A 22,906-nucleotide genomic window follows, 5' to 3' on the forward strand; every position below is an offset into this window, starting at 1 on the left:
TTGCTGTGGAGCTAGTCATGGCACATTCCCTCCAATGGCATTAGAATACAGAATATTAGTTCTGCAGATCCTGCATATATAGACACTGATTAATTATGTTGCTAAAATATTGGTTTCACATGAGGATTTTTCCAACTGCAGATAGCAAGGGGCATACTGGGAAATATAGATACAACTACAGAAAATATTCCATATTCCCTCATTTCTTGCGTTCCCATCATGTGGAAAATTGGTAGCAAAATGTAAAGCCTTTTCATTTTCAAAAGCAGTGCATCACCAGTTAAAAAGCAAGTTACAGCCCAGCACATAATAGAAAGTATGATCTGGTTAACCCATTCAAGACTGTTTGTTTTCCCTATTTACCCACAAGAGACCTATTATTTTTATAAAACTGTCATTCTTCTCTTGGATAAGTAATGTAGGACATGGCAGCCAGCCGATAAAAGAAACTCCAAATAAGTGGTAATGGTTTCCTTGTTGCTAACTTGTCAACATGACACAGTACAGAAGGAAGAAAATTGAGCAGAATTGGCTTTCATGGCTTGTATTTAATGTCTTTCACACAGATATATATATATATATATATCTGTAACTTACTGCCTTTATTTAAATTCTGCAGATCCAAGGAGGTGATCCAACTGGAACAGGAACAGGTAAGGTTGAGTTTGAATCAAGTAAACTCTTTTCAGTTCTTGCATTGTGTTGTTACATTTTTTTCCAGACACACTGTAGATTAAAATTCTCCAAATGGTGATATGTTGTACCTTGTGAGTGTTTCTACTTTAAAACTGAGATTTTATCACTGTATTTTTACGACCATTTTAGCTGTGCTCCAAATTCCATCTTGTATATTCTCGGTCTAAAACTTGGGCACTCTTCCATGTAGAATTCTTGTTGGGTCTCTGCTTCCTTTTTCTTCTAGAAAATAAATAAAAATTGTAGCAAATTTATAGCTGGCCTTCCAGGGCAAAGAACAAAGGAAGAAATACACGAATGCAAAGTTGCTTTCATATTCCATGTTAATGAAATACTTGAGACCTCCCTCAGAACTGGTGAATGGCCAGGTACCATCTGTTCTCCCAGCCAGTTGCCTTCTAAAGCCCAAGCTGCGCTTTTTCTGACTTCTTGGGGTCGCCGTTACTAAATTCTTCAGCCTGTTCTTTCTCCCTCAGTTGGAGATCTGTGTAATAACGGTATCAGAAATGGTCAGGAGACGTAGCAGCTGAGGGGTCCTCAGAGCATTGCCCACCACGAATATCTCTAGTTGCTGCTGTAAAATTGCTCATTTTCCACTTGCACCTTTTATCTACCCACTTGTAGATGTCACCCACCTCCACAGCTCCTTACCTGGTCCTGTGGGGTTCTGTGCGTTTTTATTCTCATTCACACGTGTCAGTTGTATGTGCAAGCACTATATTCTTCTCTGTGCTCACAGATCATCCCCAAAAGATGTCTCTGCCATTGTTAAGTGCTTCAGCTCTATTTACTTTGTAAACGTTAGCGTGAGTTCCGCAACAGCTTTTCTACTGCATGTGATTATCCACAGTTCCATACACTAAGATTCGAGGCTAGCTAAAGGTTCTATGTTTTGATGGCAAAAGCCCATTAACAGGATTTGTCACTGTATATGCTTGGACTATCAAAAGAAATATGATTTGATTTTGTTATAAGGAATATTTTGGTTCAAATCCCAAAGGACATAATTAGTAACATCTTTTAAAATGATAAATTAAAGAGGTGTCAGGAGATGGGAGAAATGTAATGAGTTGGCTCAGACACCTTTCACCCTTGTAGAGTGGAGTTCAGATCCTGCTGTGGAATGAAAATTAACTTGCTGGTGTCATTCTTGTCTCTCTTTGTGCGAATGGGAGAAGTATTGCAAGACAGCACAATTATCAGTAGGCAGAGGACTGGCGGTGCAGCTGCACTGGAGGTCAGGACTCAGCTCTACTGGCAAAGCAAGTAGGAAGTAAAATGCAAATAAGCCCGTAGGAGAAGAAAACTCCATGTACATTCTTTATTTTAAAAAAGGAGTCTAACGACCTCTAATTTTTCCATCTTCTTTTCCTCCTTGCATTCTTAATGAAATATGAACATATTGCAGGAGAGATGTCTTGCAAACAATTGTCAAGACTATTAAAATTCTAATAAAATGGGCAGCATATGCTCAAATAGATATGAGTGTTGCAGATTTTTGAAGATGGCTAAACTTCAGGTAATCCTGCTTAGTGACTTATTGAATATGATCACATCACAAGAAAATGTTGTAAATGGACAACCTGGTGGGCTACTTAGATTTGTCTAACGGCCAGAGAAGGCCCAGCTCAGCAGCAGGGTAAAAACCCAGCAAACATGGTGATGCACTCCTGTAGTATAAAGGTTTTGATCCATTTGTTTGCATGTTATTAATGTGATCACAAGCATTCATGTTAGGGAAGCTTTGGAGTAAAGCACTGGGATTCAGTACTTCATACCTGGGTTTTTTTTGCCGAGGTCTTCTATATTATTTGCAGTATAAATTCCCTTTTTTATTTCTTCTGGGAGCTGGAAGGAATTTCAGTATTTCTTTGACTTGCTGCTTCTTAGGAAAAAAAAATATAGATACATCTTTGAAAGCTAAAATGTCCATAAGATTTAATGATCTTTAGGGGTTTACTGGGGGACTAAATAACTTGACTTCTCTGATATCAGAGAAGCATATGAGAGTAGAACACGGCTTTCTTCCCAGATATTTCAATTGGAGGTTACCTTTTAAATGTCAGTATTTTGAACCGCCAGAATTGTTTCTGTTGGAGCTTTTTGTAGGAAGACTTCAGGAAAAAAAGAGCATCCTTTGTTTGCTCTTCCACACAGAACCTTCTGCTTTCACTGACATTTTCTGGCTAAGAGGTTTTGGATTCTTTTGTTTGTTTTAAAAAAAAACTTATCCAAACTGACATGTGGAAGGTGCATTAAGCCTGTATATGGTTTTGTTTTGTTATATTTATTTAATTATTCCTCTTCATCAGCTCAGGAACTAGAACAGACTTGTTCAAAGAAATCTTCCCACCATTTGGTGTCTGTCATCTGACATTCATCCCATGGTCAGCAACAGGTGTCAGGTTTATGGTTGCAACACCCAAATACTTCGATGATCACCCACTCCATTGCTAACTAAGCCCAGGACTGTTCAGCTTCTGAGTGGATTTGGGCACGTTCGGTACATCGTGGCGTAAGGTTACGTGTCATATGTACACAGACTGCAAATGTGCTCTTGGCTCACCTATTATAGATAAGCGTGCATGTGTTTTGGAAACATTTCACAGATGTGGAATGCCAGGCTGGTTGTCACTGACTGTCCGCTTCCATGGCTACTCCAGCTGAACAGTCCTGTCTGTAAGCAGCACTCATCTTTAGTTCTTTCTCATTTGTTGTTCGGTACCCCAATGTGTCCTTGTTAGTAACCGTGACCCAGCAGGCACATGACGGACAAATGATTCCTGGTACTCAGCAGTTAACCTGGGATGGAGGAGGGTGGCGATTAGCATTATGATGTCTAGAAGTTGTGATACCACACTGGGAAAAGAGTGGGGAATAGTGTTTTACCTTAACTTGGCTGGCAGACTTGCATTGCCAAAGCACTTAGATATACAGTCCTGTGAGGCTGACACTGATTTAGAGGACCAAACTAATTTTCTACAGCCTTCACCTTGGTGTTTCATGAGGCTACTGGGAGAAATTTTATTGTGCTGCAGCAGCTCATTTCTTTTCTAGCAAAATAACCACCCATTGAGGCAGTATTCAGAGCAATAAGCTGAGTCATGGTCATTCTTTGTAATGATTAATTATTTGAAAATGAATTTTAGATTTCTGATGTATCTTTTCCTGCTGTTTTTAACAACTAAGTGGTTGAACATTGTGAGTAATTCTGTCTAACTCATGCTAGTGCAAGTGCAGCAGCTGCTCTGTATTTTCAGAGTTCCAAATAATAAAGGAAAATTTGCATGTAGGAAAAATAGGTTTAACATTGTAAGTCTTTTGTATGAAAAAAGGAAAACTATATGCAAAGAATTATCTTTTCAAAGTGGCACAGGCATTTTTACAGCTACTTGTACTTGCAACCTGATGGAAAGTCTCACGAATCAGCTTGTATGTGTGTGCCTCTGTCCATTTATGAATCCAGAAGGGCACAAAGGAGGCATCGAATAGCTGTAAAAGTCCAAGATAAAATACCTCTGGCAGATGGGAATTTCATTTTGATTGGCAGAGCTCCTCTGAAGTGTAAATAGTAAAGGACTGTGAGTAAACTTGGTCAGTTCTGCAATGGGATTTCCTAACAGAGCAAGTTCCTAAAATCTAACTAGTTTTAGAGCCCCTTTTCTTGCATGATTGAAGCTCAAGAAAAGGACAAGAGCAAGACCTTCATATCTAGGAATAAATTCCTTTTAGATTGCAGCCCCTCTGAAAATCCAGCTTCTGGTATGTGGGGTTAAAAGTACCGTGTCCTCTTATCTGAAAGGGGAGAAACACTTACTGGCTGAGCTAAGGCTTTCGTATTTGCAAAATGATTCAAGAATCTCACTTGGAAAGCTCTATAGAAGTGTCAGATGTTATTATGTACCTCGTTGTTCCAAATGACAAGAAGAAAATTACAGAAAGTAAGCCATCATTTTTGTGAATCAGAGCCCTCCCACTTCCTTACGCTGCTTAGCAATTTTTATGCCAGAAAAAGGAAGGATTTATTTAAAATCACAGTTGTCATGAATGATGATTCCCAGCCCACACCTGGCTTTGGAATGCTACATTTCTGAAGCTTTAGGTGCATCTCTCAGCTCTTTGCAAGAAAGTTGTACAACTTCTGTAATTTTACCAAAAAGAAAAACCTTTCTGAAAAAAAAATGTCTTTAGAAGGAACAAAGACTACAAAAGAGTAAGCTGGTTTAGTTTAAAAGACAATTTGAAAACCTGCCTTTTTTCTGTGTAGTTGCTAATGTGTGATTGCTTCAGATGTCAGTTTAGATCTATTCACCTTTTCCCCATCAGCACAAGTTGCAGATACGAGACTGAATAACTAACCATGCTTCTGTTACAAGCTAAATATATCTTGCCACTCTGGATAGCCCTGAAAATGATGAATACAGTCTAATTTTTTCTATGAGGTGTGTGGTCTGTTTGGTTTCATCTCTGTGTTAGAATTAGGTAAATACCTCTTTAATTCCGGAGAATTTTTGTCTTCTATTAAAAATGTGGGCAAGTGGCTCCCAGCTGCCTTCAGCTTTGAATCTTGGGTATCTGGGTGGACATGAGATTTTTATTTTACAGAATTGTGCAAAACTTCCTTCCAGCTCCTGAAGGCACAAGGTAGATGCTGCTGTTAGAAGGTGGCCCGGTGTATTTCCGTGGCTGATCCCAAGTTCATTTCCAGCTTTGTGCGAACAGGAGACCCACTTGTGCGGGGTTGTAAGTGCTGCTCCCTTTGGCGCTCCCAGCACCATGTGAGCCCATGTCTGCTGCCATGTGAACCCCTCTGGTTTTTAGCACAGAAGCCCCCAGAATTTTTTTCCAGCACTTTTTGTAATAGGATCTCAGAAACATTTGCATGTCCAGCAGGCACAGGGCTCGGCTGTGGCCAAAGATAATCTTATCAGGGAGTAAACTGAGAGGAAGGTGAGGGGACAGGCAGCACTGCCCGCTGCGACTCTAACACCCAGACTCATTTCTTGTTTTCCATGGGCTTTGCTTGAAGGCTGGTGTGTCAGCTTTGGGGTGATGTTTTTGCATCACTGTGACTCCATATATAGTCAGCAGTGATCTGTTTGCTCTTGGAGGAAGATTTGGGCAATATAAGGAGGAGCCAACTCTCTGTATGGCATATATCAGTAGTGAAACATGGGAGGGCTGGAGTTAGACGGTCCCACCTCCTCTGTCTGCATCCATTCTGCTTTCAGAGCATGAGGAGATGGCACAGCTGTGCCTCCCAGCCGTGTGGGGAATTAACACAGTGAAATCTGCTAGATACTTCTGAATGCCTCATAATTATTAGCAGTGGGTTTGGAGCCTGTGACTTGTTTTCCCAAGTTTACATTGAGCTCCACCTTAGAGAGTAAAATGTAAGGATCTAAACCCCTCGTTCCAGGCTCCCCGGCTGACCCTGTGCTGCCATGGCAGTAACGAGGGATCTGTGAGGATCTAACGAGGCATCTGTACTTAATCTTCAGAGAGAAAGTGATTCTGGGTTTCAGTAATTAAAAATATATATATATTTAACTCATCATCTTCCAGCTTGCTCTGTCTGGTCCTGCTTCAAGCAGATACTTGAAGCCTGGAATGATTCCAGAGGTTAGCAGGAATTGGACAAACAGCACGTTCAGGCTATTTTTAATATAAGGAGAATACATTTGCGTTTGTCTCCCCCTCCCCCCCCCCCCCCTTTTTTTTTCTTTTTTTTCCTAAGTTTTCTTAAATTAAAAATTTGGGGGGGGGGGTTCTTTAAAAGAAAAAAGCCCCAAACTATTCCTGTACTGCTGTCTCGCTGCCTTTGCAGCGTCTGCACCGGCCCTTGCCAGTCCGTGCTGCCAGGGCTCCACAGACACTTCAGCTATGTCCTTTATAGGACGTTTGGCCTTTTAGGCGAATGCTGCACAGGCCATTCTCTGTTCCTGCCGGCAGCTCCCGGGCAGACAGAATTAGCCTTGGAAACAGCTGTATGGCAGACAGAGAGGGAGGCAGGGACTGGATCTCATGCTGTAACTGTCTACTAAAATATTAGCACTTATTTCCGGAGAACTGGAATGAACCAAAGTTACCCTTCGTACATATGAGATTAATTCTGACCTGCAGTGTATGATCTGAAATGAAATCCTACAAAAATAAATACTCCAAAACCTAAAAATCATGGCTTATTGCTCCTGTCTGCAAGCTCTCAGATCTGGTTGCTTGTTGTGCCAGAAAGAGTCTCTCTATCATTCACAATTTTTCTCTTTCCTTTTGAATTATTTTTCTGACCAGTGAAGGCTTCAGGGTTGATTCCACCTTCTTTCTGCAGCTCGACAGCACCGTAATTCCAGCATCAGCTGAAAGCGTATGAAGGGTGTAACAGACCCAAGGGTTTGGCCACTTGCTGCTATGGACCATCTCAATGGGATGTGTTCATGTTTGTGTAGTATCTGAAAATGTCTGGGTGACAGACACTCCTCTGGGTTAGGACTCGTAGCAAGTGCATCTGCTTTACAAATAAGGAGGAGTTCCTTCAGGAGGTCCTTTGAAGCAAAATTAAGTATTTTTCTAAAGGAAGTCGAAGTGAAGTTTGATGCTGGGGTGCAGAGAGCTCTGGCCGTGGCCGAGCAGTGCAGGGCATGAAGTGACGGCTCCGCAGTGGCGGGTCCAAGTGCAAAGGTGAAAATTGTGAAAGGCAAAGAGGGAAGGAGCAATGGTGCACAGGGCACGGTGCCGTTGCGGGGCTGTGGCTCTGCAGGCTTTGCAGATGTGATTCTGGTTTTGGGCAGCACCTGTTGGCCCGGAGCCTTGCTGTATTCTGAGCATAACTTGTTTATTTACTAACCTACATGAACTTTGTTTTTCTGAACAAGGCAGGTAACCAAGGCACTGCACACGTAACTTCTTTTAGCAAATAGCAACACACAGGGAGATTCATTAGCAAAGAAAATTACTGGCTTGTGGTAGGACTTTTTCTAATAGGGTGAACATGTTTGATTTGGCTAGAATAGCTGGGTTTGGGATCCATCTTCAAGACAGTAGAGATGGCTGCAGCCGTACCGTATCCCTTTCACCCGCTACTGGAAGAAGCTGGCATGGGAGATCAAGCTGATGTAATTTAGCTGATCTTAAAATATTCAATAGCCAAAGATTGCTGAAGTAATCACTCCTCCTCTACTCCTGATTACAGAACATCCCTATAGGCTTTGTCCCCTTTTGCTGCCTCTTGTCAAATTGCAGAGCAGGCAACACTCAACTCTATTAATATGTCTTTTGAACATGATTAATTTAGTTTTTAAGTGGGTCAGTTTCTTCCAAAATTTCTTTCTTACTTAGCTCACGTGCACTTGCAGCCATCCGCCTGTGACGCTTTGTTTTCGTGCGATCGTCTGAAACTCTTCTCTCATTTGATGCACTCTTGTGATTTTCCGGATAAGCTTTTCAGTAGGAGTCTGTTCTATTCCTCAACTTTATTTGCAGCTTGCCCGTACAGCCGTGTCATCAAATTGTTTTGTTGTGTTACATGTGCAAATAGCCGTTTACTGACCCCCTGCTTCGCAAGTGGTACGGTTCCTCTAGAGGATTCCTGAGCCAGTGCTGCCGATGGACCAGTCTCGCTGGCTGTTTGGATACTTTTATTTGCTTTATTTTTAATACTGTCCTAAGGTGAAATATTTTTTCATGGTTTGTCAAACAAGATTATGGATTTGACTGTAGAACTATGAGTCATCTCAGCCTTCATTTTTCTTATTAAGAATGATCCTGGAGGAAAGTGCAAATGAAAATGTCAGATCTGCCATAAATCATGTAAAAATGACAGCCACAGGGAGGGGTCTCCCAGACCCCCTTTCTGTCCGAAGTCACAGAAGATAAATCAGTTTAGGAGGGCTGGGTGTGCAGCTTGTGCGAAGTTTTATCATCCTTTTGATTTCATTACATTTGTGTTTACATCTTCCAGCTCTCTAGTCCAAATATCTAATTTTTGCCTTTTATTTTGGGGGAATGTATGTCATCATTCTTCATTGTTTAGCCAGGAATTAAGCATTTGAGCTTATAGCTCCTATTCTTAGTTGGTTCTATTAATGTATTTCATCTCCCTGATATTTTATTTCTGGAAGCAATGCTATATCCAGAGTGCAATTAGAGTAGTAATTCTTTGTTCTATGTTTTGTTAGGAGGCTGCTTTTAAAGTTTTAATGACTCAAAAAATAAAAAATATGATGGACCAGCAGTAAAAAGTTAAATCCTTGACAATTTTTCGGCACCCAGTATCTAATGCTGTTGATAAACAGCCTGGTCTGTTGCAGCTGATAGTGTGGGGCACAGAATTGTGTTGCCAGTTGCAAACAGCTGATTTCAAGGCCATGCTCAAAAACCAGCCTAGTGACTGAGATGAGGTTAAAATATATTGTACATATAGTGATCGGAAGTGCCAGAAACCTTGAATTTAATGTCAGTGCCTGTTACAAAATGCAGTGGGAAACTAGTGAAAACATTTATTCTGTGATCTTTTCTCTTTTAAGGAGGAGAATCTTACTGGGGAAAACCTTTCAAAGATGAATTTAAGCCAAATTTGTCCCACACGGGACGTGGTGTTCTCAGTATGGCCAATTCGGGACCCAACACAAACAAATCGCAGTTGTAAGTAGTCACTTGCTTTTTGTGTTTTATTGTTCCCCTCTAGACATTGTGTCTTACTCTGTTAAGAAAACAAATTACATTTTATGAGCTACTCTTTAAAGTTCAGTGAAGTGAAATATTCTGTCGAGTGCTACACATTGAAATCAGAGGAGCTACAGCTGCTGTTACCCAATTGAAGAGCAAAGTAAATGCACAGCAGGATGGTCTGTAGATTTATAGTATCATCATTAATTTGCCTTTTCTGTTTTTATGATTTGAAGTTTTTGTTCATTTTTGTCAGTGTCCCTGCAGTGTTATCGCTGTAAGATCATTACACCTCTCCATTCTGTTTACATTTAGCCCGTATTGAACTTTTTGAAAGGGTTTAATGAAGTGTAACATATGCTCTATGGAAATGTTGCTTCTCTTTACTTGCCTGATTTTAAATAAATGAGAACAATTCTGCACTGTTGAAATGTGTAGGGCCCAGACGTGGCAGACTGCAGAATCTGGCATTGAGAATGACTTGGTTTTCAATGTACAAAAGCAGAACGAAGCCTAAAATGAGGGGAAAATGGAGAAACAGGAAGAACGACAAATGAAATTTAAAGATATTGAAGTTGTAATGACCTTTTTTATGTGTAACATTAATACGTGTGTTTGCCTGCAGTCTTTTGAAAATGTTCTGTGTCACTTTGAGCCAGCTATTTATTGGTTGTTCTCTAAGTACTGCAATGGAAAAAAGTTGTACATTTATTGGGAGCCCCGGGTATGAGTGTGTGTACAGTGCTGGGGCTGGCGAGGGGGTTCTTGGTGGTGGCCTTCATGATGCTCAGTATTTACTATGGCTTGTAAACCATGCAGTAGTGTGGTTAGCTTTAGTTAAACACAAGTGCTTCTCTCAGGGCCTTCAATAGGCTCACTCACATACTTAAGCTAAGCACATGTTGGGCAGTTTGCAGGATCGGGTTGCCGTAGAGCTTATTTTGGATTTGAATGTTAGTGTCAGCACTCAGTTGCTAAATTAGGGGAGAGCAGAGGTCATTTTTTCTTTTTTTCTTTTTTTTTTTTTAAAGGGAGGGGACTCTAGAAACAGAAGTTACAGCGGCAGTTCGTGAGCGATGTGCCACATTGAGTCACATCATCTGCTGCTGTAAATGTGATCGAGTGTTTCCCTAAAATTTGAAAATGAAATATAAAGTTCCTTTATATGTGAAATCCTTGAGAGACTCCAGCTGCCCATATTTATAAAGCTTCCGAGGCAGTGTTTAGACACTTCTGGCAACTCTAGTGACCTTAGGAAATGGGTGAATATTTCTCCCCATAGGTGACAGGCACCACAGAGCAGAGTCAGCTGGGTCCTCTGTGTAAGGTGATGCTTAAATAATGCTCAGGACTTCTCTGGGATCATCCTGAGCTACGTTAATTCCCTTGTCCTTGCTGTTATTGTGACTGGTGGATGAAGCTTTCTCTGTGTATTTGCTGCTGTTCAGTTTTTTTTGTTTATTTATTACAATGCTATGTAACTGACCACTTGAGAATCTTAAGCACCGGATATCTGTGAATAAAGTGGTGCAAAGAACCCAAGCGCAGGGCTAAGCTATAATATTTGCCCTGTGTAAGAGTTTGTGTTCTGCACAGCATCTCAAATCTTTCCTAGGGTAAGCTATGTCTTAAGAGATCATCTGGCAGATCGTAGCCCCTCCTATTTGCAATCATATAACTTCCTGAGGCAGTTGCTTATATGGAAAAGTGCTTTTGGAATGCTTATATATTTTTAGCTGTCTCTAATGTAGTGTAACAGATGGAGACAGGGAGGAGAGCCAGCACGGCATGTCCAGCCAAGATGGGCCATCATGGTCTGCAGACCACAGTGTGGAAACCTCTGTATCATGTGCTTGTCGTCCAAGTCTCCCAAAGAAACATTAAACTTCAGAGAAAAGTTTTGGTAGTAAGGGTTGCTTTGGATTTTGGTGGTTTAGTTCCTGTGTTTAAGTTTAAAATTGAAAGTCCAATTAATTAAAAATTGAAATCACAATATTTCGTTACATTTGACGCTTTGAAGTATTTTTCTGCCAGGTTAGTATCCGAAGCACAAATTTGCTTTGTCCAGAGGAGAAATGAATCACTGACAGGCCAATTTAATGGAAGAGAAATGCAAAAATAAATATCCTAAAAAATAGAAGTGTACACTGACAAGGCTTTTGTCTTATATGAACTGTATTTACTGGATGCAAGCTTGCAGTCATGCACGAGAAATGTACTTGTCCAGCGGGACGCACGTCTCCCTGTCTGTGTGAGCTTCCCAGGGCCAGCCTGGCCAAGGAGATGGATGCTCAGATTGATTTTGGACTTTGTGCAAGTCACCATGCTTGGAGTAACGTTTAAGGATGTTAGTAAGGTGTAAAAAAGGGGAGTCAAAGCTCCAGAAATCCAAGACGAAACCCACAAAATGAGAGTTAAAGGATGTTTGGCCAGCAGGACTCTCAGAGAAAGAGAGGCGCTTGTCTTCTCTTCAGGGGGCTGTTACATACGTTTTCTGTTTCTAAGCATTACTGGATGTTGTTTAGTGTCAATGAGATGATATGGTAACTGTTACATCTCTGTTCCTTCCAGCTTCATCACATTCCGCTCTTGTGCGTATCTGGACAAGAAGCATACAGTTTTTGGAAGGTAAGTGAAGGACGTTGTGAGCAGCAGTATAGCAGTTGTGCTTTCCTGTGCGTCTCAAGCCTAGAGAGAAGAGTCGAGTGACTCTTGCAGTTGAACTGATGCAAAATCCTGGCTCCCAATCTACTTTTCCTGGTCATGAGTAGGTGGCCAGCATGGCCTGTCACGAGACTCTGCCTTTTTCTCCTTCCATCGCTGTAAATTGCTTTACTTCCCTTCTGTGGGTGGCTCTCCAGGGAGTCATGAACAAAGTAATCGTCGTCCTGTAACCAACCACGTTAATATTTGTGCATGCTAATTGCTGGGACACAAGAGATTACCTCTTCAACACTGCTTTCATCCTCTTATGAGCTGTCAACCAGGAAATTAGTTGTGACAAGGCCATTCTTCATCATGGCATAGTACATAGAGCTTCTGCATAGGTTAGGTCGTTTTGCTCATTTGATTTTTTTTTATTCTGTTCTTCTTCTCTTTTATCCCTGATGATGATCATTGGTATAAAATCAGTATGTTTGTTTGGATGTGTGTACATACATACATGTTTATGTATATATATATATAAACATACTACCAATGCCAAGACAACAAGGAACTTCATTCTTTATAAAGAAGTCTCTTGCACAAGTCTTTTACAGTCAAGACCTCACACAATAAATATCAAGGTATTTGTTACAGAAGGTATTACAAAATTTTTACATTATGATTTGTTCTTTGCCTCCTCTGCTGCAGGTACATGGTATTTACCAAGTCATGCATAGCTGTTCTAAGAAATGCCTTGGTGCGAATGGCAGGAATGGGTATTTTACTAGCCTGCTTCATTGGTAGTTCCCAAGGATTTTACAATGTTGTTAAAATGATGATTTGTTTTTGATTCTTTTCATGGCTTATCCATTTGAAAGGCAGCAATTGAAATAAATGCATGTGCTGTTTACTTTGATTGGATGTCATACAATAGTGCTGTACAATGAAAGTGGTATAGTTAATCCATATTGTCTGCCTGTGAGTTCTTGAGGCAGAAGCTGGTTTCATTTTAAACAATTATTTTAGTGCTGTGAGTTCCAATACTGATTCTGCAGTAATTGCACCCTTTGCAATATATTTATTTTTCCTTTCTCTGGTCTGTCTTAGAAAAATTTAAAGTTACCTTGTCATTTGGTGAAAACAAATAAGTAAAGCAAATGCTAATACTGAAAACTGAGAGCAAGTATATTCTTGCAGGAGTTACATTACCCATATCTTAAGACTATTTCACTTAAGCTACAATTAGAGTCCTCCTTGCAAAAATCCTATTAAATCCCATACAGTAATGCCGTTACCCTGACCTTCCCATCTCATCAAATAGTATTGGTGTTAGGACAGCTCAGCTGAAAATGTGACCGTTCTTCAGTTCTGGATGCAGCCTGGCTTCAGTGAGCACCCTGTATAGTCCTCTGGTGTCCCTGCTGTGTTTCCCCAATGTGTTCCACTTTTAACGTAATTCACCAGGACAGAATTTAGAGAGTGGCCGAGCTGACAGCGGTGCAGGGAATGTGCTCCCAGAAGCCTTTACACCACACGTAACATCACAAGTACCTTACGAGTAAAATAGCTCAAATGATGTTTCACACTGTTCGCTGCCCTTTAGAGAGAAATTGCTTCAGTCCAAGTATATCTGGTTAAGTGTATATAGCAGAGATTTATGTAGGTTTAGTCTTGATTTTTGAATTATCCTCGCTACTGCAGAAATCTGAACTTGGTTGCCAGAATAAAGAAGTGTTGCTGCTTTCTGAGCACTGCAAATATTCTTAGCTGAAATACAAAGGAGAAACTCCATTTAAAATGTTGGTGTAGAATCATATTTGTTCCCTGCATGAAAAACGAGTGACATTTTCACCTGAACACAGAGCAAGTGAATTTTACTCTGGACTCTTTTGCATGTAAATGAAGATGCTGGGATAGATACATTCCAGTTGTCCTATATTAATCTACAAATGGAATATTTGAATAATTCAATTTACCTACAAATTGAATATGAAAGTCTGATGTGTGTGGCTCCTATGATCTGTACTCTCTCATCCTTCAGCTGTTTTTACCTGCATTTGTTTATAAAGCCATAAAGCCGAAAGATTCCAGAGATTGTACCTCTAATGAAGCTGCAGATTCAGTTTGCTATTTTAGATCGCGGGTGTTTCCAGGATTTGGTCACTATATCTGATCTTAGGCTGTATAGTACAATAATATCGAGGAAGCATATCTAGGAATAATATCTAGGTTTAAGAATAGAATGAACCCATGAAATGAGAATTCTTTGTTTCCATGAATCTTAAATTGGATTGTCTTAACTGGATGCTTACTGGGCTGTTGTGACTTTACTTATTTTGGTTAATATAAAAACCTTAAATACTCTGATCTCCACTGTGCCCTCAGCTATTTCTAGGCGGCTCTGGTTCATGTTAGTGAGTGTCATATATGTGTCTTTGAGAGCAGAATATAACTTGTTTGTGATTTGTATAGAACTTTTCAGCAGACTTTCCAATGCTTTTGAGAAGAACAGAAAAACAGCAAAAGAGCAACTGTTTCCCACCCCTTTCTTGGTTTTTTGGGTCCCATGTAGGATGGAACATTGGAAAATTCCTCCTCTGGAGAACTGAATGTTATTCGTGTCCCCATGGGTTTGAAACACAATTTTTGCACAGTAGCAAATATGAAGAGTTGGATGTTTGGCTGTTAAGTGTGTTTGGAAAACACAGCAGCTGCAGGCAGTGGGGCGGTGGAGCAGTGGCACGTGTCTGGCTTGGTGCGCTGCAATGTTCAGGTCTCAGGAGAAGGCTGCGGCTGCAGTACAGGGAGGGTATCTTGTCACCATTGTCCTGCCCGCCATGGCAATAATGAGGATGGATGCTACTGAAAATAAAGGAGATAATTTGACATGGATGGGGAGCAAAAGTAAAGGCAGAGAGTGAGAGAAGAATGCCTTCCCTTGGAGGTGTGTTGCAGGCTGCACGGATTTCCTGCTCCAGCAGAGCCGCCTAGATTAAATTAGTAATTACCATTTCTAGTAATTACCATTTCTCCTGACATAAAGAATGCTGTAATTAACATGAAAACTAACTGTTGGCTTTTGCTGGTTTCTAGCTGGCTGGTAAGAGGTTTAATTTAGAAGCTCAAATAATGTAAACCAACCAACATGCGTTTGCTGTGCACAGAGTGGATGAGAAGCATTTGCAGGTGGGCTGTGTGCGAGGGGACTCCCTGTTACCCGTGCTGCAACTGGGGCTGCAGCTCTTGCATGAGCTGCATGAGCTACAGAGATGTCACAGCCAAAGCCCCGGGATAGGCTCACATTCCTGTCTGGTGTGCTTTATGAAATTTAGATGCAAGCACATCCCATCCGGTTGTGATTATGTTTTCTATTGCTCTGATGGCTCATAGATCTTGTGGATTAGAGATGTGGTACATCTACCCTTTGTAAGAAGAAATAGAAACAATTTCTGTCCCAGAGAGCTGTGTGAGTAGTAAAGAGACTGCATATAGATACAGAGAAGCTGTGACAGTGACCCCTTTCTGCCTGTCTTCCACCGACGGTTTACATTTGCTTCAGAACCAAGGAAAAAGAAAACCCCAGGAAAAACTGAAATGCCTTTGGTTGTTTTTGGGGAGCCTTTTCCACAGCTAAAGGGACACGTGAAAAAGTGCATGTTTAAAATAATAGTGGAAGGTGATTGAGCCGAGCTGATCAACAGGAGGAGAGAAATGCTGCCTCTGAATTTTGGGTGAGATTTAGGACAGGGAGGGCATAGTGGGCGTGAAAGTGAGGGCAAGTTGCAAGCATGTGATGCCATAAAAAGAAGGGCAATAGAGGGAATGGAGAGAAAAGTGTTGTGGTCAGAGTGGCAAAGCTGGGAAGTATCTGTGCAGCCGTTGTGTGTTCACTAGAGCATCACCTGTGCTTGTCAAGAACTGAGAAAAGGACGTGGCAACCGAGACAGGGGCTGAGCGTATGGAGGACAGTTTTCCCCTTTGTATGTGGCTGCACGTATCTGTTTAAGCAGATGAATGTTAACTGTCTCTCAAGGTTTCTGCCACTCAATCTTCAATTCTCCTGTTCTCAGAAATAATGAACAAGGTAGTTTGGGAAACCTCAAACTTGGTCACACTGGAGGCACCCGTCAGTAGCTGATGTGCACTCAGCTTAGTCTTTTCTTCCCTCCTCCCCTTGCCAGATGCTTTTGTGGAAGAGAGTTTTCTTTCCTCAGATAAGTATCGCTCTTTGTTAAGGATTCCTTAGCCTGTTTAATGCTTTCTACTGCAATTCTGTAGAATGGGGCAATGAAAGTAACTCTTGTCCTCTAGAGTAATCAGTTACATAAAACAGCTACCAGGCATTATTCAGTTACCCGGGTACGGTTAAATAATGCACAGTGTCTGTTTCCACTTGTAACATTCCCTGTATGATCTGAATCAGTGAACCCCAGTGGCTTCTAACCTGGGAAACTCATGTTCTTATTGCTCTTCTGCTTTAATACATCTTAAGAATGGAAAAATTGTGTGACAGCAGAAGAGCTGATTCTGTTGTTGAATCTGTATAGGCAACCTGACCTAATTTTGCACTGCCGAGTCTGTTCCCCAGGCACCAGGGCAGGAGTGAAGAGCAAGGTGGGAAAATAAACCAGGCTTCTTTGTGGAAGCCGTGGCCTTGGTTTCATGTAGCACATGAGAACTGGGCTGTCGGAGCTGCACAAGGGCTGCTGTCATTTCCAAAACAGTGGTATGATCTCTGAAGAGGAACCTGTGCCAAAGCAGAGAAGTCCTTACGTGCCAGGTTCGCCTGTCGAGTCTGGTTTCAAAATGCTTTTTTCCAAGTTATTTTATTTTTCAGCGCCCTTCGTTACTGTGTCTCACCTGCTGGATTAAGCCTTTATGAGAGAGAGAGATGTTTCGACTGCATCCTTGTTGCAAGTTCAAATTGCTCACTCCATTTCAGATTGGGTGTATACATAGAAAACATTTTGTCCTGAGTGTACGTGTTTGTGCATGTATATATTGTTGTCTCTGTGTGAGTATATAAATATATGTACTCCTTTTTATAAAAATAACCTTGAGGGCAGAATGTGTTTACAAAACAACGTTTCTTTCTGGTTTCTGTTTCTAGTTTAGAGAATTAAAAAAAAAAAAGTCCAGACATTGTTTTTATATCATCTTCTGACCAGGAAATTCTATCATCTTGGACTATTGCCATCCCCAGTATTGCATAAGGCTTGATTCCTATAATTCTTCTAAACAAATATATGAAGAATAGGAAGTCTGTGTGTGAATGTCTGTGAGACTGCAAGGGAGCTGCAGTTTTCTTTGGGAGCAGCACTAATGTAGCAGCATTTCACTGGCGTATTGCAAATGGACAGAGCTTGCTCCAGATACTTTACTTATGCTTCATGCAAAGACATTGGCAGTGGTTATGAAGCAAGGTTACCAGTTTGCATAAAGGATCCTTAACAAGAAGTAAGATTTTTAAATAACATCTCTTAATTTGAAATGCAAAGATTTCCAGTGCTAACCCAGCTCTGTTTTCAAGAAAAAAGAATTGCACAAGTAAAGGCAGATTTGTTTTCATTACTATGCTAACAGAAAAAACCTAAATGTACCTACCTTGTCGTCCATGCTTAAATGTAATGCAACATTTATCAAGCTCCTCTAAAAATACAACAAGCTGTCTCAGGGATGCTGAGCTAAATATATAGTTGAGATCATCATTTCTCTGTTCAACATCTACTGGAAGTACACAGCAAACCCTCGTTTTCCATGGTTGTTCCAATGTAAATTATGTCTTGAAAATATCATCCTTTTCACTGCAAGATGTCATCTGAACGTCTGTTTAAACCTCACTTGGTCAATTTAGGACAAAGCATGTGTGGCACCTTATAAAAGGAATAGAGCCAGAAACAGTGGAAAAGGTTAAACTTGTTTCATCTCTTTTCCATTCCCTGCTGGGCTCCCAACTTTGCACCAGTGACACGGAATGAGAAAGGCCAAGGCGGTGTGACCTGTCACCGCCTGTGTGACACACATACACATGTAAGGGGTTTAAAGGGATATTAGTGTGAACTTCTCGAGTCTGCATGTTGTTTTAATGAAAATGATGTACAGAATTCCTTATGCTGAGACTCAGATTTATTCATACAACAGGCTTAATCTCTTTTTCTTCAAAGTTAGTGGCTATTAGAATAATATTAAGTAGTGGCTCTCTCTTTAGAGGTCTTTTTTAATGTTTTAATGTACTCATCTGGTGGTCTTTTCTACATATAACTTGTATGGGCTTTTTTCTTGGCAAGATGTCCATGAGCATTCTCTTCTTACACCCAGAATATGTGTTGTGGGACAGGCAAAGAGCCCCCAAAACTGCTCTGGTGTGCTGCTTTCCTCATTCTGTGAGGAGCAATTGCTGGAATAGATGCCAGTGCATGGGCATCAACCTGATTTTAGTGCTGCAATGTAACATAATGAGATTTGACAATAAACACATGTAATGTTTCCATAGTCTGCATGTACATTGTCTCTCTACTTCCACAAATCTGAGGAAAGTTTGCAAAATCCTGTATGGTTTGAGACCTTAAGTGTGAATATTCAATTTTTTTGCATCCAGCCATGACTGCCCCCGTTACTGAGTAATTCGGTTTTTCTGGGTGGGTGATGTTTGCAATCAGATCTTGTCCTTTTAGGATTTTAATTATTACTGACGAAACACCAGCCTCAGCTGGGCCTGATCCTTGGCAAAGCTTCCAAGTCCTCCCTGAACAAAAGAGACTAGTAAATTATTTCCAGCTCCTTTGGTCAGAGCTTTTTTCTCTGAGCTAGTGGTTTGTATTCAAATTCATTGTTATTTCTTATTGGTATTATGGCAGTGTCTAAAGACATAAACCCATATTGAGAGCTCACTGTGCTGACACTGTAATATGCATAGAGATGCTCTGTGCAATATGTTAGAGAATCCAGGGGTGTAAAAGAAAGCAATTTTCCATTTTAGAGACAAGAAGCTAAGAACAAAGGAGAATGACATGCTCTGCAGGCATAATAGCTTTGTCTTCTTCCCCCCCAGTCCTTTATAATCGTGTCAAAATAGGCTATTTAGGTCATTTACATGCCATGTCTGTCACAGCCTTTTAAAATGTAAAAGTGACAAAGTATGCCAAATAAAGTTTAATTAGCATAGCAACTGAAGACTCGTGAGCATCACCAAAATGCATTAGGGCTAGTATTGTGGGAGGTCTAGCTATGGGATTACTCAGCTGAGATTGCCAGTGCATAGCTGATCTGGCTATTTCAAATTATCAGAACCTAATTAACTGAAAACATATGAGCAGATAATGAATGGAGCTGTTGGCTAGAAAATCCTCCAATATTAAATCAAAAGTTTCCTTTAGGGGCAATTAAAACACAGTGGATATATCTTAGGCTCTGTGTTAATCATCAGTATTGTAAGTGAATCTGATATTGGCCTGGAGGAGGATTTTAAAACTGAGGTTTTGTCATGAACTTTCCAAAGTTCATGTAGGGTCTTCAAGCCCTGTGCAGCTTCCCCTGGTGTCCTACCTCCAGCTGCAAATCAATGAGGCCGTTCTAGCCTAAACATATGAGTTATTTAATTGCTCTTAAAAGTTACAACCTGATTACAGAATATCGACAGGCTTTGGAGGACTAAAGGGGAGAAATCCTGCCCTTGCTGCCGAGCTCCCAGCCCCAAACTCCTTTGACTCCAGGATTGTGTTTTAGAGAATAACGGCTTCTTCTCACTGTCCCACAGCCATTGGTGTGGGCTGTGTTTTTGGTTCCTGACCATGTGGCGTGGCTCTGTTAAAACAGATGTTGTCCAGCTACAGCCTGCTTTTCTGAGGGATCTGGATCTCTCAGCATCGACGGCTTGTCTTCATCTTTATTTACTGCTCTTCTAGTATAGCTGTTTTCAAATTTAATTTGGGATGATGATGTGGATAGAAGTGTTAAATAGCCGGGGACCAAGGTCTGATCCCAGCAGGAACCCTCTGGAAATGTACTGACTCAATGGTTTCTATTTAAAATTAGATTTTGACACCTGCCAGACAATTTTTTTATTTAATGTGTGTTTTGTTCATTTCATATCATTCTGGTTTCTCAAAATATCAGCCGCCTTGCAGAAGTCTGTTCCACAGACACTGTTATCCATGTTAACCACATCTGTTGTCTCAAAGATAGAAGGTTGTTTGACAGACTCTGTTTTCCACGAAACCTTGTTGATTGCCATTACTTATTTCCTTTCTTTCTTAATCGTGTCCTGTCTCTGCTATTCCATTATTTTGCTGGGAAAGATGCCAGGATGACAGGCTTATAATTATCTGGGTCACCCCATTTATCCTTTCTAAACATCCTTTTCTGGAACTTTCCCATTGTTCCACACTTTTTTTGAAAATGAACATCCAACACTCCAGAAAGTCTTCAGCCTTTCATAAACATTTTGAAGCAAGTATTTGGATGTGTTGACTTGAAAAACGAGAGGCCGGGGATCTAACATCATCCTAAGTAGACACTGCGGTGAAAAGTGTCCTGGTGTTACCTGGTGTTTGTGACTTGATGCTCTGCTGCTTTCCCAGAGCCCTCACAAGCCCACAGTCCTGAAATGCTTCAGGAGCAATCCTGTTCTTCCTGCGTTACTGCAGACAGATCTGGCACTGCTCTCCAGTAGTGCCATCGTTACGATTCCCTTTCTTCCTAATAACGCTTTTTGGTTAGATATACAATTTTTAAAAAGTTAAAAAATCAGAAGTTAACAAAAACATTCGCTTTCTTGACCAAGTCGTTTGGCTTGCTTTTCGAACCTCTTGGGCTGCAAATTTATGGATGTAGCATTAGCAAGTGAACCTGTTTCTGTAATGGGTTTGTGTCTTTTTGCACAGACAGCTGTCCACAGTCACTTGTTCTCTATCTTGCTGGTTTGCGTGGCTACCAGGTTTTTGGACAAAAGGTTTCGCATTGCCTTTGAGGGTTTGACTTGTCCATGTTCTGTTTCATTTGAAATTCTAATCCCAGACTTGAGAAGAAAGTCCCACCTCCTGCACTGAATGACATTGTAGGTCTTCCAAATAAAGTTACTGATTTCCTTTCCTCCAAACATGGTTTTAAAATCTACTAGAGTAATGGGCATAAATTGGATATTTTACATATAATGGTGCAGGAATGTTTTTAGTGTCTTGTGACAGCTGGAAATTGTGTCTTTCCTCTTTTAGGGTGGTTGGTGGCTTTGAGACTCTGACTGCTATGGAGAATGTGGAAAGTGACCCAAAAACCGACCGTCCCAAGGTATGTGTGGAGCACCAGAGGCTGTGCAGGAGGGAACAAACACATGTGGCCTCGTGTGACAGTGCGGTTCACCCCGCTGACGCTTCTCTGAAAGCTGAGCTTGGGGGAGATGGCACAACTTAATCAGCAGATTGATTTGCTCTTCTTCTCTTCTGCTCCCAGGAAGAAATAAGAATTGAGACAACAACCGTTTTTGTTGATCCGTATGAAGAGGCAGATGCCCAGGTAAGGATAGTTGGTTGGTTTTTTTGAAGGGCCAACACTCTTCTTTGGAGAACTTCGTAACTTAATGCCTTTTCTTTGAAAACGGGCAGCCCATGGGCCCATAGGCTTGCAAGCTAAGAGTAAAAACCTGCCATTCAGCATTACCTTGGGTGCCAGGGTCATCGCCACTCTTTCGGTGGAGAATCTAGTAACCAAGTCTGGCACAGCTCCCAGTCCATCATGCTTGCAATGGCTTCCTTTCCAGATGCCCACAGTAGCTGTGGGTGGCTGCAAGTGCAAAGAGAGAAGTTTTGTTATAATGGCTGCAGACAGCCCGTTTGTAGTGGCCCTTGAGGTCTGTCTCCTCAAGCCTGCCCTGTAATCATAGCAGCGCTGATTGCTGGTTTAGAGTGCTTTAAAGCTTCAGAGAATTGTAGACATTTTCTCCTTACTCTTGACTAGTCCTTGCAACAGATTGCACTCTTTGCTTCCCACAGGTTGCTGCAGAAAGAGAGAAGGTCCAGCTAGAAGAACAAGCAGCCAAAACAAAAGCTGAGGTGGTCCCACCAAAGAAAGAGGTCCAGACTCCTAAAACTTACCGGCAGGGGATTGGAAAATACATTAACATGGCTGCAGCGTGAGTTCCCTGCCCGTCTGAGCTTTGTTGAGTGTTTCAGTTGCCATTCCTGCTGGATGCTGGCCCTGTCCAGTGCCACTGCTCAGATGTTTGCTTTGTGCCAGCAGGCTATGCAAAGACACCTTCATGCAGTCCTAACAGTCAAGAGTACCCTCTACTTCTGTTGTTTTCCAAGATTATAAGTTAACTGAGCTTTTCTTTTAGCATTCTAACATGACCAAGTTAGTCTTTAACAGCATGTGCTGACTTGAGAACTGTAGATATGCTTCCAGAGCTCAGAAGTCCTTGAGGAACTGTACTGTGTCACTTCCTGCACCATCTTTTATTCTCTTCCTCTTCTGCAGCTTTTTCTGAAGGCCACAGTCCCACAGACGTTTCTCTTTTAGCAGCTTCTCTCCTGCACGAAGTAGTTGCCTTAAGCCTGTATCAGTCTGCTGATCTGGTTCCCTGTTCAGCTGCACAAACAGTTGTACCAGCACAACTGAAATGGGTGGAGGGGAGCAGGTTCCCAGGCTTGCCGTGGGAGCACAGAGTGTCTGGCGAGTAGCTCCAGGGTGCCTGGCTGGTTGTACAGGCTTCTAAAGCATCCTCTTCCAGACACCCTTTGTACACCCATCGGGATTGGCAGCATCACTTGCTTTCCTAAGGACAGTACGGAATCCCACCTGAGTGGCAGCTTTGCATGAGTTTTGGATAAATTAAAATAAATGCCTTCCACTTGATATTTCGTAAACTTCTCTAAAAGCATTTGCAAAAATGTAGTTGTCTGTCTGC

General features: G+C 41.3%; 1 protein-coding gene across 2 annotated transcripts in view; it reads left to right on the plus strand.

Annotated features, from left to right (window-relative positions):
- Nucleotides 1-22,906, plus strand: part of PPIL2 (peptidylprolyl isomerase like 2) — a 71,900-nt gene that overhangs the window by 46,591 nt on the left and 2,403 nt on the right. For both annotated transcript variants that reach the window (XM_065851740.2, XM_071815800.1), the window contains 6 exons: nt 620-653; nt 9,219-9,336; nt 11,932-11,988; nt 21,219-21,291; nt 21,454-21,516; nt 21,993-22,132. In XM_065851740.2, coding sequence (XP_065707812.1) covers nt 620-653; nt 9,219-9,336; nt 11,932-11,988; nt 21,219-21,291; nt 21,454-21,516; nt 21,993-22,132 — 485 coding nt within the window. The remainder of the gene's footprint in view (nt 1-619; nt 654-9,218; nt 9,337-11,931; nt 11,989-21,218; nt 21,292-21,453; nt 21,517-21,992; nt 22,133-22,906) is intronic.

The sequence above is a fragment of the Patagioenas fasciata genome, chromosome 17, assembly GCF_037038585.1.
Source record: "Patagioenas fasciata isolate bPatFas1 chromosome 17, bPatFas1.hap1, whole genome shotgun sequence".
Classification (NCBI taxonomy): Eukaryota; Metazoa; Chordata; class Aves; order Columbiformes; family Columbidae; genus Patagioenas; species Patagioenas fasciata.